The sequence below is a fragment of the Patella vulgata genome, chromosome 1 (assembly GCF_932274485.2).
Source record: "Patella vulgata chromosome 1, xgPatVulg1.2, whole genome shotgun sequence".
Classification (NCBI taxonomy): Eukaryota; Metazoa; Mollusca; class Gastropoda; family Patellidae; genus Patella; species Patella vulgata.
In genome coordinates, this window is record NC_065879.2 from 12089480 (window position 1) to 12105115 (window position 15636).

Below are 15636 nucleotides of genomic sequence, written 5' to 3' on the forward strand. Positions count from 1 at the left end.
AATGTTTCTGATTTGTTTATTGTTTCATCCTTTACAAACCTTGTCATAAGTGAGAGGTTATTTTTAGTCTATATAACTAGGTTTTTCGGGACTAACATATGGTACAATTTTATTTCAAATCATTGGCTTATAGGTTTTCAGATGTGGGAGGAAACTAGAGAATGCATGTGTTGTGTAGGTGATTGTCTTATATATATTGTTCTGATTTTGATTTATGAATATACTAAATAAAAGTGTTCCTAAAGGTGTGGATGGTATGTTTTAAAATATTTTCATAGACACTTTGGCTCTGTCAGGCACAAAATGGGACGCTGTCAGTATTGTCTTAAATTATCAGTGTAAATAACAATCTGATTAAAATACAGATCTATATTTCGTTTCGTTTTTTTATACTTTCGATGGCCTACACTACATGAAGATCTGACCAGTTGTAGCGATGGGTCGTGTCAGAGGTAATACGAGCAGCTTTTGACCCTATGACATCAGACATTTGATTATCCAATCATCATTGATGTTACTAGTGGATTACCCACAGTTCCGTGCAAAACACACCTAAAGCTCGCCATAACAGACTATTTCATTGGCTAACCGCTCACATCATTCAGAACACATCAATGATAACAACTCTTCCAGATCCTAGTGTACTAAAGACAAGTAAAACAAAATTTTGAACTATAAAAACGAAATGAAATAGGATCTGTGTTTTAATCAGATTGTGTAAAAATAGTATGGTGAGAGATAAATGAGGTTTAGCGTCCACTCAACGCAAACTAGGTCATTTTGGGACTAACATATGATTCAATTTTATTTCAATAATTCATGTGTGCGTATGGATCTCTATCAGTGGGTGGAATCTTGAGGATCCAGATAAAACCCACAAGTATAGTGAGAGAGAGTAATGGGGTTTAGCGTCAACTCGACACAAACTAGGTTATTTTGGGTATAACATATGGTACAATTTTATTTCAATAATTTGCTTGCATGTACAAATGTAGAGGTCTTTAACAGTAGGATGAACCGATGAAACCTGGAGAACCCAGAGAAAACCTATGAGATTGGGCAGGCTACACTACTCCTTGTTACATACAAGCTTGGGATCGAAATCATGCCACATGACTCGATGACAAATGACAGACTTTATGATCTAAAGTGCACAACTTTAGACCACTCGGCCTTCCCCCAACCCTCCCTGCTATATAGTATGGTAGTGAACTGACAGAATTTTCATGCAATAAAGTCATTAAAGTTATTAATTAAATATTAATTAGCCACATTCCTTACCTTACGTTCATCACTAGCTTTCAGTAACGATAATCCAGATCTATTTCTGTGTTCCAGGGGTTCTGTTGGATGAAGTTGTTCTAGTTCTGGAGGAGGGGAGACTGGCCTCCCCTTGGGATCTATCCACCTGTACGTCTGATGAACTACATGTGTACCTGGGATTTTTCCGATTCGACATAACGTCAACTCTAACTTTCTTGCTGCCTTAATTATCTGCAAAAAATATTTTACATTCATAATTATTTTCAGGTGCTTGTTTATTGTCCCAGCCACACAACTAGAGACAATGCCTTAGCTGCAATTTTTAGCCGTGATAATTCTTATCTATGGCTGCAATTGATACACTATTTGAAGCTTTGAGCAAGTAAAATTAGGTTCAACTGCAAAATTTCAACACATATCTTCACAGTTTGCATGGAAATAATTAAATATGTTACAAATAGTGAAGAGTGGAACACTGAAATCATAATCTTATCTTACTGAACAGTTTTTCGAGTGACACGACACTGTATGTACAATACAGTTTGGGGTCAGTGTTATTGGAAATTAAGGGAGTTATAGGCCATTAACTTTTTTTAGTCAATTGACTACAAAACTTGCTCAAATGAAGGCCTTAGGACGGTCCACTACTGTGGCTGGAGCAAGACGGACGACATCAGTAGTGGAACCATTTCTAACAAAGCTTATGTCAGCCAAAGTGTCTTTACTTCTGACAATATAGCAGGTAAATGTAAATTATGGTATAAAGACATAAGACTCCACTTCAAAAGGAGATCATTATGGACATTGACAAAAAAATAATCGAAAATTATATCTGCATTTATTCACTCTGGATGTCTGTGTTTTTCTTGTCAATAATATAACGAGAGAAATGGCGTTTAACGTCTACTCGACACAGACTAGTTCATTTCAGGTTTAACATATGGTTCAATTTTATTTCAATCATCCACTTGCGTGTAGGGGTCTTTAGCAGTGGGAGGAAACCCGAGGACCAGGAGAAAACCCACAAGGTTGGACAGGCAAAACTACTCCTTATCACGTACAAGCGGGGAATCAAAACCATGCCACTTAACTCAATGACAGACCTCATGAATTCATGCGCATGCATTAAACCACTTGAACCACCCGACCCTTCCTCATCAATAATAAAACCACTAACTACATTCGATTTCCCGGTTGTACATGACAAGGAGTAGGGTCACCTGTCCAACCTCATGGGTTTTCTCCATGTCTTACAGTTTCCTCCCACTGCTAAAAGATCCCTATGCGTAAGTGAATTATAGAAATAAGACTGAGCCATATGCCCTTTAAACATATATTATGCAAGAGCTAAATCTGCCTACTGCAGGTCTTTCTTTAGGCCTGAAATTTATCTAAATTATTAATTAGACATTAATTAACTTATCCAGACCATAATCAACTCTCGATGTCATCGCTAGCCTGCGATGTTTATTGGATTTGCTGTTTATTGGATTTTCCGATTTGTTGTTCGACTTCCATTCATGATTTAATCATGAAATGGATAATCGAGACTATGTTTTTTATTCTACCAACTTCAGTAATGATGATCGAGGCTAGGCCGAAAATTCAATCACTAAAATCTTGGTTCAGAGTGGATCAATTTGACTGAAATTTTCAGCAAATTCCCTTTACAGTATCTAATTTTTAACTATTTAACTCTCATCTAATCTCCCATAAGGCTGACCTTGAAAATATCTTTGTTTCACCAAACCCGACCCACAATCGAGGAGAATGGTCGGTAGGTCGGGGTTTTTTTCAGATTTTTTTTTAAGAGCTAATTTGACAGCTTGATAATTTTCCGGGTGCAAACATTCGTCTTCTTTTATTGTCAAACAAATCAATGACATCGGGATTTTTCGTGATGCATGACTCACACACGAATTGCCAGAAACTGACGTTTGAAACTCCCTCAACATGTTTTTTAACGATCGTGCGGGTTGTGCCTTCATTTTTCTCGAAAACGGATATTCAATATCCGTTTTCGAGAAAAATAGAGGCAGAATCATTTCGTGGGAATGGACGTGCTTTCGTCTACAACCATTTTGTTGAGAAGCGACACCTATGATGCTTTCGTCTTGATCAACCAGTTTCAATAATGAATCAAACCATAGCCATAGTAAAGGGAAATAACTCTTGTGATATATTTCAGGTTGACACACAAAATAAAATAAAAAGATCGCGGAAAAGTGCAATAAAATAATTTAAGTCGGGGGTGGTTTTAGTTAGTCGGTCGCGTTAGGCGAAACAAAGATATTTTTAAGGTCAGCCTAATGTATCTTTACATACACCTAATATGAAATGGTCAAACCAAGCCCACATACAGCATGTTTCACATTAGATCAATATATTGTATATAAGAGAATTTATGACATGTGTATCTATTTATAAATCTATCTCTTGGTATTTATTTATGTAGGAAACAGATGTTTTTAATACTCACTGTAAATATTTCAATTGAATACAAGATGTTAAATACATCACAATGTACAACTGATTTCCAATATGATATAAAATCCAACAATCAAAAGCGGTGGACACACTGACTAGCTGAAAGATTTGGCTGAATCAATCGGCATTGAAATTCGCCTAGTGTGTCCATTGTTATTTGACCGAATGATTCGTTTGAATCAAACATGTTTGATACATTTGGCCGAATAGAATTATATTCGTCTAGTTTGTCCACCTCGCCGAAGCATTCGCCTGATTGAAAAATTCATTAGCCAATCACCACTCATATTGAGAAGTCATGTGATTGTTTGAAGACATGGTCACTGCCATGTACAGGTGAATCGGGCGTAAGATTAACCTAGTGTGTCCACTCATTCGGCAGTAGTTTGGCCGAATCATTCGGCTAGTGTGTCCACCGCTAAACATTCTCCCAAACAACTATTATTCCTTTAACGCCAATGATTCTCTAACAGATCTTCCTAAGTGTGCCACGAAATTTTGAATGGCCCACTAAGGAAATGTGAAAAACCATGTGATCCCAATTGAGTATTTACTGGTGTCTAATGATAATTTCAAAGCTGTGCTTTTCTTTATTTAGTTTGAGTCATTCTATGTGTCTATGACTAGTCTCTGTCTACGGTTGTATTCCGTCTGACTTACCATGTTTTTATTTTGCAAAATTCAAATATTTTTCATATAAATTTAGCCAGGTGTGCCGCAAGTTTTTCATGTGTTCCAAGGTGTGCTGTTGGCAAAACAAAAGGTTGAGAAAGCACTGCCTTACGCCCATGTCACTTAAACATTTATTATGCAAGAGCTAAATCTGGCAATTGCAGGTCTTTCTTTAGGCCTGAAATGTTATCTAAATTATTAATTAGACATTAATTAACTTATCCAGACCATAATCAACTCTCGATAGCATCGCTAGCCTGCAATATTTACTGGATTATGATCCCATTTGCTGCTCGACATCCATTCATAATTTAATCATGAATTGGATGATCAAGACTTTGTTTTTTATCGTACAGACTTTAGTAATGATGATCGAGGCTAGGCCGAAATTTCAATTGCTTAATTCTCAGTTCATAGGGGATCAATTTGACTGAAATTTTCAGCAGATTGCTTTTACATTATCTATTTTTTAACTATTATAGTGAGAACTGCCAGCTCTTTATCTAATCTCCCATAATGTATCTTTAAGTTGAAATAGCAGATTTGTGATCATGGCTTTTCTTTGGATAATGGTTCCCCCTTGTCAGTGATGCAGGACGGAGGGCTGACAAGGACAGCTGTCTAGTCCTTCGAATGGGGCGAAAAACTGAGGTCCCGTGTATACATTGGAATGCACGTAAAAGATCCCTTGGTAGTTGGAATTCGATATAAGAGTAGGCGATAGTGCCACTGCTCGTGCAAAATTTCCCTCATAGCACACTGTATGGCGTATGCCCGTCTTCATTAGCCCAGTTTAGGAGCAGAACAGTTGGACGTAAAACCCCATTTCATTTCATTTCTTTGGATAATATTAAATATTTCATGGCCTAATCTATACTAAACTGACTATTTTAATATTTAATTATGAAAACAAAGCTAAAATATCAACAACAGATAATCGCCTGACTTGGATACAACTGGATTAAAAAGAGGCCCATCAAAAAATCTTCCCCAACACATGTAGGTGATGCTGGCTTGTTTATGTGAATGCCGAATGTTAACAAATTTACAATTCATCAGTTCTTTGTAAACACTTAATCAGCTTGAACTATTTTTAACCTGCAATTGTTGTTTGCAAGGGATTCTGGGTCCCTTAATATAAAGGAGCCATGGTGGATTGGTATTCGCGACGATTGTGGAATCTGATAGGCTCTCAAGCTGGGTGAATACCCAATCGAAATTAGTGCCGAAATATGCAGGGTACGGATAAGATGTACGTAGTTAAAGCGAGATCAAGTCTTTTATTGAAGATGATGGTGACCATCCTTTTAATGTCTATGCACCTATTTTATAGAATAGGTTGCCTGTCGACTTGAGGCCCATGGAAATTTTTAATTCTTTTAAATCTGCACTTAAAGCAGATATTTAGATACATGCTTTTGTCATTATATCTGTATGGATCTACAACACACTGTAGACATAACACTGGGGTTTAATGTCCACTCAACACAAACTAGGTAATTTGGGGACTAACATGGTTTCAATTTTATTTCGATAATTAGCTTGTGCGTAGTGGTCTTTAGCAGAGGGGAGACTGGATGACCCGGAGAAAACCCATGAGGTTGGACAGGCGATCTTACTCCTTGTCACATACAATCAGGGGAAATACATCCAGTATCTTACCTTTGCAGCTTCAATATGAGAAATCTTCTTAAATGAAATATCATTGGCTTCTACGATTAAATCTCCAGGCTGGAGTCCTTGAAGCTCACCAACACCTCCTGGATCAACTGATGACACATACACACCTAATCCATACTCGGTACCTCCACGGATACTAAATCCAAAACTTTCCTCAGGATTCATCGAGGGACGTAGATATAACTTAAACACTTCTCCTGAATCGCCTATCGTGGACGGAGGGATGGAATAACCATTGGTCAGAGTGTATGATCGACTGTCACGACTCGATGATTTTGAACGCTGTTTTCTTTGACTGCGAATTGTACCGTTTGGCCCGTAATTAGCTACGTTTAACTCTGGTCTCCTTTTTCTGTGACGACGACCAAAAGTTGTATCTGTACGAAGAGTGTGAAATTGATCCTCAGCATGTAAATCGGGAACCTTATCCAAAGTATGCGTCTTATATAAATTAACCCGTGGGGCAGTTCCGTAAGATTTTCCGCCCTTCGTCAACAGTTCAAATGAATCAATGTCTTTTCGCGGTATGACACGTTTCACCAGGGGAAATAACTGTCTTTTTGTCGGACTATTAAGTATCTTTTTCAGACTGTTCACAAATTCAAAAACATCTCGTTCCGAATCATAAGTATGTAAAGCGTCTATAAAACCCGAAGTCTCCTCGTCATCCAGATAAACAGAAAGTGCTTCCTGCAGACGTCGTACGTTGAGAGAAAGAGTCCTGTGTCTGGGCTGTAACTCACCCAGTTGCATTTTATTGGACAGCATCTTGGAAGTCTTGTTTTTAAACAACGCACCACTCATATTTGCATTTATCACCACCAGCGGCAGCTGTGACCAGACGTCTTACTTATTCAATGGTGACTAAGATGTAGCCTATTACAATTGATTGTATTCTGCTGCAGAGCGATAAACTGACCTTTTGTTCTCTTGAAATGACCTCATAATTTTAGTATCAGAACACCTGGGAAAATAAAATAAATAAATATTGAAAATATGTTCGATAATTGATTGACTTAGTTCTAGTAAATCTACAAACAGATGACAGCTACAACAATAGAACTGTACATATTAAAATGGCTAGAAATGAAATGGGGTTGAAGCAGTGAATTAAATATACTGGATGTACAATACACAATAAACCAAGCCATCAAACAAACAGAGAGAGAGAGAGAGAGAGAGAGAGAGAGAGAGAGGGAGGTTTACTGTCCACGGGACACAATCTAGGTCATTTCGGGACTAACATAAGGTTTAATTTTATTTCAATAACTTGTTTGCGCGTAGGGGTCTTTCTTTAGCAGTGGGAGGAAACCAGAGGACCCGGAGAAAACCCACGAGGTTGGACAGGCGACCCTACTCCTTGTCAAGTACAACCGGGGATTCGAAACCACGCCAGTTGACACAATGACAGACCTTATGATACAGCGTGCACGTGCTAACTATTCGGCCATCCAACCCCCCACCCATCAAACAGGGAATGTTTCCTCTAATATATAGGGGAGCTGCTAACTGCAGGCCAGTTGGGAAGGCTCAGGAATTTCCGGTATTTTGGAGAATACTAACCCTAACACGTTTCAGAAGACTGAACTGGGATCTAATATTATTTTTTACCCCTCTTAAAAGGGTTAGGGTTAGTATCCCCAAAATGCTCATTTATATAAAGTGGCCATTGTGGACTCCAGAAATTCCCGAACCTTCCCAAGTGGCCTACAAATTAGCATTCACCAATATTTTGCAGTCAGTCTGAAAAATCACATGATATGAATATGTGATCAGGTGACAAAAGTAGGCTATGTGTGCAAGATATTTGTACAGATGTAAGAGTGAAATTAGTCAATCTTCGCAAATAAAAAGGGTTCATACTACACATTCACAACTTAGAGGGAATAGTGAAGAGAACTAAGTCAAAACTTGACACCAGTTATTACAGGTACTGTTTTGGAATTTCACCATCTTGGAATAATTAACCAAGATGAATTGTTGGTATATTAGTCAGATGATATAATAATTACACAGGTAGTGAAGTATGAAGTTAATTAAATTACTAGTAATCACAGTCACCATATGAATCATTAATTATCACCTGTACTTCTTAACCACATGTTTGTTAATAAACACCACATGTTTCTATAGAATACAAACTTTAGTTATATTTATGTTTTCTGTACAGTACAAGCATTTATTCATTAATTTGTTTTATATAATAAATAAAAATACATTATGGGAGATTAGATAAAGAGCTGGCCATTCTCACTATAATAGTTAATAACTAGATAATGTAAAGGGAATTTGCTAAAAATTTCACATAAATTGATCTACTCTGACTGAACCAAGATTTTAGCAATTGAATTTTCGGCCTAGCCTCGATCATCATTACTAAAGTCGGTAATATAAAAAACATAGTCTCAATTATCCATTAATTTGATTTTTATGGTTATAAGGTTATAATAATTTTTCTAAAAGATATAATTATTATGGGATTTTTGGTTATGATAATTTTTTAAATCGCACAATTATTTTCTTTTTTATGGTTATAATTAATTCATTTAAAAGATACAATTATTTGCTATTTTGGGGGTTGGGTGGGGGAGGGGGGGAGGATACAATAATTTTTTTTAAAACACATAATCATTTTCATCTGTAACATTTTTTATACTCTTATGTGGAATTCCAACTGTCAAGAGTTCTTTCATGTGCTTGGCAATGTGTACAGTGGACCTCGGTTATCCGTTCCATCCGAATGATTATACGTATTCCTAACCAGGCCCTACTCCTTGTCATGTACAAGCGGGGAATCAAAACCATGCCACTTGACTCAATGACAGACATGGAAAGAGAACTGAGAAGACAAACACAAAGCTGCGGACAAGACATTAACAACACAGACATGGTAAGCAACAAGGGCATGGATTTGTCATAACTTTTGGGGGGGACGGACGAACCCTGGAACCTTTCATTACCAAACCAAAATAATAATTACGAACAGTTTACCTGTGCTATTTCGATGAAAGCTGTAACTAGGGGTAATATGATGACGATCGTGGTGATAATATCGTGAAGATGAATTACTGTGGCGTGGCGAGACCCAAGGCAGTGGTTAGATAGCCTTCAGAACAGGACATTCATGTGGATATAAACCTGAAAATCTGTCCTGGTGATCAAAATCACGGGGGGGACAGAGACCCATATTCTTCCCCCCCTTCGGATTCTAAGGGGGGACCCGTCCCCCCTAAATCCACGCCCATGGTAAGAGAGAGAGAGAGAAATGGGGCTTAACATCCACTCGACACAAACTAGGTCATTTCGGGACTAACATATGGTTTAATTTTATTTCAATAATTCGCTTGCGCATAGGGGTCTTTAGCAGTGGGAGGAAACCGGAGGACCCGGAGAAAACCCACGAGGTTGGACAGGCGACCCTACTCCTTGTCACGTACAACCGGGGATTCGAAACCACGCCAGTCGACTCAATGACAGACTTTATGATACAGCGCGCACGCTAACCATTCAGCCATCCAACCCCCCACGCCCATGGTAAGCAATAAACAACAAATAAATATATCAAATCATGGGACAGATTTTTATTAAATATTTTCCTATGTTTATAGTTTACTATCTTTTATTTTCAACACAGGTGGATAAGAAAGGGAGCCTGAATTGTTTTTAAGGGGGAAGAACCTGACCTCTTGTCAACCGACCTTAGGTCTGCCCGTAACAAATACTATCAAATCTTGAGAGTTGATTCTAAAAAAAATAACTGTGTCAAAAACAACACAAAGATATCAGTTACATTGCTATCCATTTTTCTTGATAAACACAGTTGGTGGTCCCAACCCTGTCTGACATATATGTGAACTAAAAAAATCCAGCATCTGTTTTGATAAGGTCATGTTGAAAACATAATATCTTAAAATATCTCAAAATATTGTTATCATTTATCTCAGACATATAAAGGGGTGGGGGAGGTTTAAGGGTAGTAATTTCTGTGATGAAAGTATCTCCCCCCTCCAAAAAAAAAAATGTAAATTTACAATTATGTGTAATGTAATCAACCGATTGTTTCTAAAAAAAAAAAAAAAGATATATTCACAGTTTTAATCCTAGCTCTCCTCACCCCATATTTCCCTCCCCAATTATTCTTTCTAATATCTTTGCTGACAATCAACAACAACAAAAGAATTCTACTTTTTTTTTTCAACTTAATGGGAAAAATGGAAAAAATTACAATTTGAATCCTTCCTAGCCTACCCCCCCATCCCCTCCTCTCCTGTTAGTTTTGGCTTGCCTAATATCTGTGCAGACAATCAACAACAACTAAAAACTTCCCTAATTTGTTCAACTTGGACTCCCTTCCAAATACAAATCATATCCTCCGGATGTAATAATGCCACTTGTCAGTTACTTGTAGGCAGTAGAGTTGATAGAAGTTTTAAAGTAACTTACCTAACAAATGAGCATGCTGATATTAAACCACGCTGTTCTATCAAATACTAGAATAACTTATCATATCAAATAAGAAAAAAAAAACCTTGATAAATTATTAGAGATGCTGTTTAAAACTAGCCTAGCCTATGGCTAAAGTGCTAAATCCAGGCAGATGTCCTAATTAATAAACAACTCGACAAAAGCCACCTATATCGATAAATTATACAGTTCTAAAGCACACCAGTCGTTGTTCTAGGTATAGACCATCTGATACATATTGTATGAAGTCAGAATAACTTTATATTGATTTTACACATGCAATCCTTTCTGTAATCATATACTTACAGTGTATAGACCGCCATTCTTTAAGCTAGGTTTTCCCGCGTTTTCCTTGGCTCCTGGACACGTGGACGTCTTTCCATAATTTGTAAGAAAATAGTTTTGAGACAAATGGCCAGTTCTGGAATAAGAAAAATTAAAACGTGCCTATGGCACCACGGGTGTGCGGGGAAGGGGGTGGGGGCAGTTTTGTAGTTACCTATACAGTCTATAATAGGTATTCTGCTGTATTCTGCAGACCACCATTCTATACGCTAGTGTTCCCCGCGTATTAATTGGGCCGGGCACGTGGTTGTCTCCATTACATGAAAGAAAATAGTTTGATCACAAATAACCCAATCTGATGAAAATACAGATCTATATTTCGTTTTTTTTATATACTTTCGATGGTCTACACTACATGAAGATCTGACAAGTTATAGTGGGAGTTCACGTCAGGGGCCAAACGAGCGGCTTTTGATCTATGACGTCAGACATTGATTAATCAATCAGCGTGCCGTGCATAAAAGGGCCAAGAACTCGCCGTAACAGACCGTTCCATTGGCTAATTCCTCACAACAAGTAGAACGCCTGTTATATAATTAACAACTCGAGATCTTCCAGACAGATAAAACGATCCGAGGTGGGGGGGGGGGTGTCTCCCCACAGGAAAATTTTGAAAATTGACAACCGCAAACCCATTTTCCAAGCATTTCAGACCAAAGCAGAAGAAGGCAAATGTTTGATTTCCTGATACAATTAGATAACAGAATGACCTAAGAACCTAAGAGAGACCTAGATGAATTTGAGAATTCTAGTACACTTCTTTTTTTGTGTTGTTTGTCATTTATTTCCTATCTTTTCTTTCTCCTGTCCTGTCTCCTGTCCTCTCCTTCCTTCTTTCTTTTCTTTCCTCCCCTCTCCTTTCTTTCTATTTTCTTTCTCGTTTTTCCTTTTTCTTTATAGGCTTAGTCCCACTTTTTTTTAATGAGCTTAGGCCCACCTGTCACGGACAGGTGGACAGGTTGGCCCAGTCCGGCACTGATTGTCAGCACATTGTTTTATTTGGTGTAAGTGACCACAAAAAAAGGTGAAGCGCACTGAATACCCCCCTTCCCCATCCCCCACCAAAAAAAGCCCCAAGAAACAAACAAAAACACATACTCAGAGGAGATATCTGAAATAGGAAATACAATCTTGTTATCGCCATATATCGGTTAGCGCAGTGATTCTCGACCAGTGTGGCGTAAGATCTTCCAAAGTGTGCCGCCGAATTTTGAACGACACACTTAAAAAAATTCTCACAAACTCGAAAGACTGCAGTAAAAGTAAGTTCATAGCTGTGTTTTTCTTTATTTAGTTTGAGTCATTCTATGTGTCTATGACTATTCTGACGGTTGTATGCCATATTTTTATTTTGCAAAATTCAAATATTTTTCATAATGTTATATATTTACCCAGGTGTGCCGCTATTTTTTCATGTGTTCCAAGGTGCGCCGTTGGCAAAAAAGGGTTGAGAACCACAAAAGTTATCGCAATTATCAGATAATGTATAATCAATAGGCCATATTCGTAAATTCTTTTGTTACGTGAAATGAAATGGGTTTGAAATGAAATGAAATTGGGTTTAACGTCTTACTGTTCTCATGGAGACGAGCAGGTGCCATTTATGTGGATCGAATTGCCGCGTCAAAGTTTATTTTATGTGCACACTAAATTGCATGTGCACGAGACCTTGGTTTTTCGTCCCATCTGAGAGATACTGTTGCTTGCCAGGACACTTTTCCTTGGTTTAGAGCAGTGGTTCTCAACCTTTTTTTTGCCAGCGGCACACCTTGGAACACATGAAAAAATAACAGCACACCTGGCTAAATTTTGCAAAATAAAAACATGGTAAGTCAGACGGCATATAAACGTAGACAGAGACTAGTCATAGACAGATAGAATGACATGAATTAAATAAAGAAAAACACAGCTAGGAACTTATCAGTAGACACCAGTGAATACTCATTTGGGATCACGTGTTTTTCACATTTTCTTAGTGTGCCGTTCAAAATTTCGCAGCACATTTATCAAGATCTCGCGGCACACTGGTTGAGAATCACTGGTTTAGAGAATCTGAATTTAATAAGTTCATTTGCAGGTACGTGTGTACGGAAATAAGTTCGCACGTACCCATGCGACTGCACCATATCAGTCTAGTGGCTATAATCTCGAACGATCTAGTATCGAGAGATAAAACGAAAATAGCCCACGAATGCACGATCCGAAGGCCTGAAATAAAACTTGTGTGGTTCTATAAATGCTGCTGATTAAGGCTTATAATACATCAATACTGATTATGCAAAGAAAATCGAAAGAATTTTGGGGGGTTGGATGGTCGAGTGGTTTAACGCGTGTGCGTGAAATCATAAGGTCTATCATTGAGTCAAGTGGCGTGGTGTCGACTCCCCCAGTAGGGACGCCTGTCCAACCTCATGGATTTTCTCGAGGTCCTTCTGCTACATACCACTGCTAAAGATCCTTACGCACAACCAAATTATTGAAATAAAATTAACCAGATGTTAGTCCCAAAATGACCTACCTACCTCCCTCCCTCCCCCCCCCCCTCTCTCTCTCTCTTTCAAGGAATTTAATTTTACTATTGATTTGTTAAAGTATTGTGAAACTGCTGTCTGTTAGGTAGGTGTCTCTTAATTTTTAATAAGCATGTCGTCAAATTCCATCCTTATGGGGGTGGGGGTAGAGGTAGAAATAAATTCTTGAAAAATGCACGACAAATTCCTGCCTTATTAGGGGTGGCGGAAGGGGGGTAGCAAGAAATTCCCCGAAAAAAAGATAATTTAAAAAAATTTTTTTTACGGAACTGGGGGGTGGGGTGGGGCTTTTGGGATATCTTGTAATTCGCTGTTGATTTGGGTTTTGGACTGCAGTGACCGGGTATTTATGTCTACTTAATATTCTTTGTTGCCTAAGCTAGCAGGGTTTTTTTTCTCAGAAACCGTAGCTGTATCTCGACAAGATGTCAATTCTGAGAGCTCAAATTTTCATATTTTGTCGGCTCATAACTCTTATCATGCTCTACATGCACTACTGGAAGGCCACGCAGCCTTGCGGCATAATTTGTATGATCAGTCTCAGGGAATCTCTGTATAGAATAAATTTGTACGATCCCGATAAGTCTCGGGGCGTCTCTGCCATGGCTACAATAAATTATTTATTGGGTTTTATTACATTATTTAGTGCCACTTTTCATATTAATAGACATATTTTATTATATATTTAGGGGTCCATGTGGACGTATATTGTCGTCGCCCCTGTCCGTCCGTCCGTCCGTCCAAAATTGTTTGTGAACACTCTACCAGTCGCAATTTTTATCCGATTTCAATGAAACTTGAAATATAGGTTTATCACCCTAAGATCTCGGTTCCTGTCGATATTGGCAGGTATCGAACTGTAACTTCGTGGATTATTGCCCCTGATTGTACGAAAAATCACGTTTTTAGCTTGTGAACACTGTAAAGGTCGCAATTTTTATCCGATTTTTTTAAAACTTGACGTGTATGTTTATAACCCACAGATCTCTGTTCCTTTCGATGTTCGCGCATATCGGAGACTATAACTTCCTGAATTATGACCCCTGATTGTACGAAAAATCGCGTTTTTAGCTTGTGGGCCCTATAGAGATCACAATTTTTATCCGATTTAAAAAAAAGCGTTTGAATATATCACCATTACACCCTAAGGATTGTTAAATTCGAATTTAATAAAAATCGGACCGAAACTGACGGACAAAATGGCCGCCCCTCGATCGCAAATAGTGTCAAAATATTGTGTATCAGGGTTGTGGACAATCTGGAGGTCACAATTTTCATCTGATTTTGATGAAACTTGGAATGCATGTTTATAACCCAAATATCTTTGTTCCTGTTCATTTTCGTACATATAGAAACGTAACTTCTTGAATTATGCGCCCTGATTGTACGTAAAATCACGTTTTTAGCTTGTGGTCCCTCTAAAGTCACAATTATTATCGGATTTAAAAAAAAACGTTCGAATATATCATCGTTACACCGTAATTTTGTCTGAATTTGAATTTCATGAAAATCGGACCAAAACTGCCGGACAAAATGGCTGCCCCTCATACGCAAATAAGTGTAAACATCTTGTATATCAAAGTTGTGGATCCTCTAGAGGCCACAATTTTGACTGATTTTGATGAAACTTGAAATGCAAGTTTATAACCCAAAGATCTCGGTTCTTTATTTCAATATTCTCGCATATAGGATCGTAACTTCCTGAATTATGGCCCCTGGCTGTATGAAAAATTGCGTTTTTAGCTTGTGGTCCCTCTAGAGATCACAATTTTTTATCCAATTTAAAAAAAAAACGTCCAGATAATATATCACCGTTACACCGTAATGTTTGTTGAGTTCCAATTTCGTGAAAATCGGGCAAAAATGGACGCCCCTCGTACGCAAATAGTGTAAACATCTGGTTAAAAGGTTGCGGACATGTTTATAACCCAAAGATATTGGTTCCTTTCGATATTTGAGCATATCGGATCGTAACTTCCTGAATTATGGCCCTTGATTGAACAAAAAATCACGTTTTTAGCTTGTGGTCCCTGAAAGAGGTCACAATTTTTATCCGATTAAAAAAAAAACGTGTGAATATATCACCATTACACACTAAGATCTTGGTTCCTTTTGATAATTGCGGATACCCAAACTTATAACTTCCTGGATTATAGCCCCTGATTGTTCGAAAAATCGCATTAATTTAGCTTGT

General features: G+C 37.9%; 1 protein-coding gene across 2 annotated transcripts in view; it reads right to left on the reverse strand.

The window, feature by feature from the left end:
• LOC126808628 (whirlin) overlaps positions 1-10752 on the reverse strand; it is a 39994-nt gene extending 29242 nt beyond the window's left edge. For both annotated transcript variants that reach the window (XM_050533516.2, XM_050533515.2), the window contains exons 1-3: positions 10546-10752; positions 6085-7066; positions 1282-1494 (exon numbers count right to left, since the gene is read on the reverse strand). In XM_050533516.2, coding sequence (XP_050389473.1) covers positions 1282-1494; positions 6085-6906 — 1035 coding nt within the window. In that variant the 5' untranslated portion in view covers positions 6907-7066; positions 10546-10752. The remainder of the gene's footprint in view (positions 1-1281; positions 1495-6084; positions 7067-10545) is intronic.
• Positions 10753-15636: the final 4884 nt, after the last annotated feature.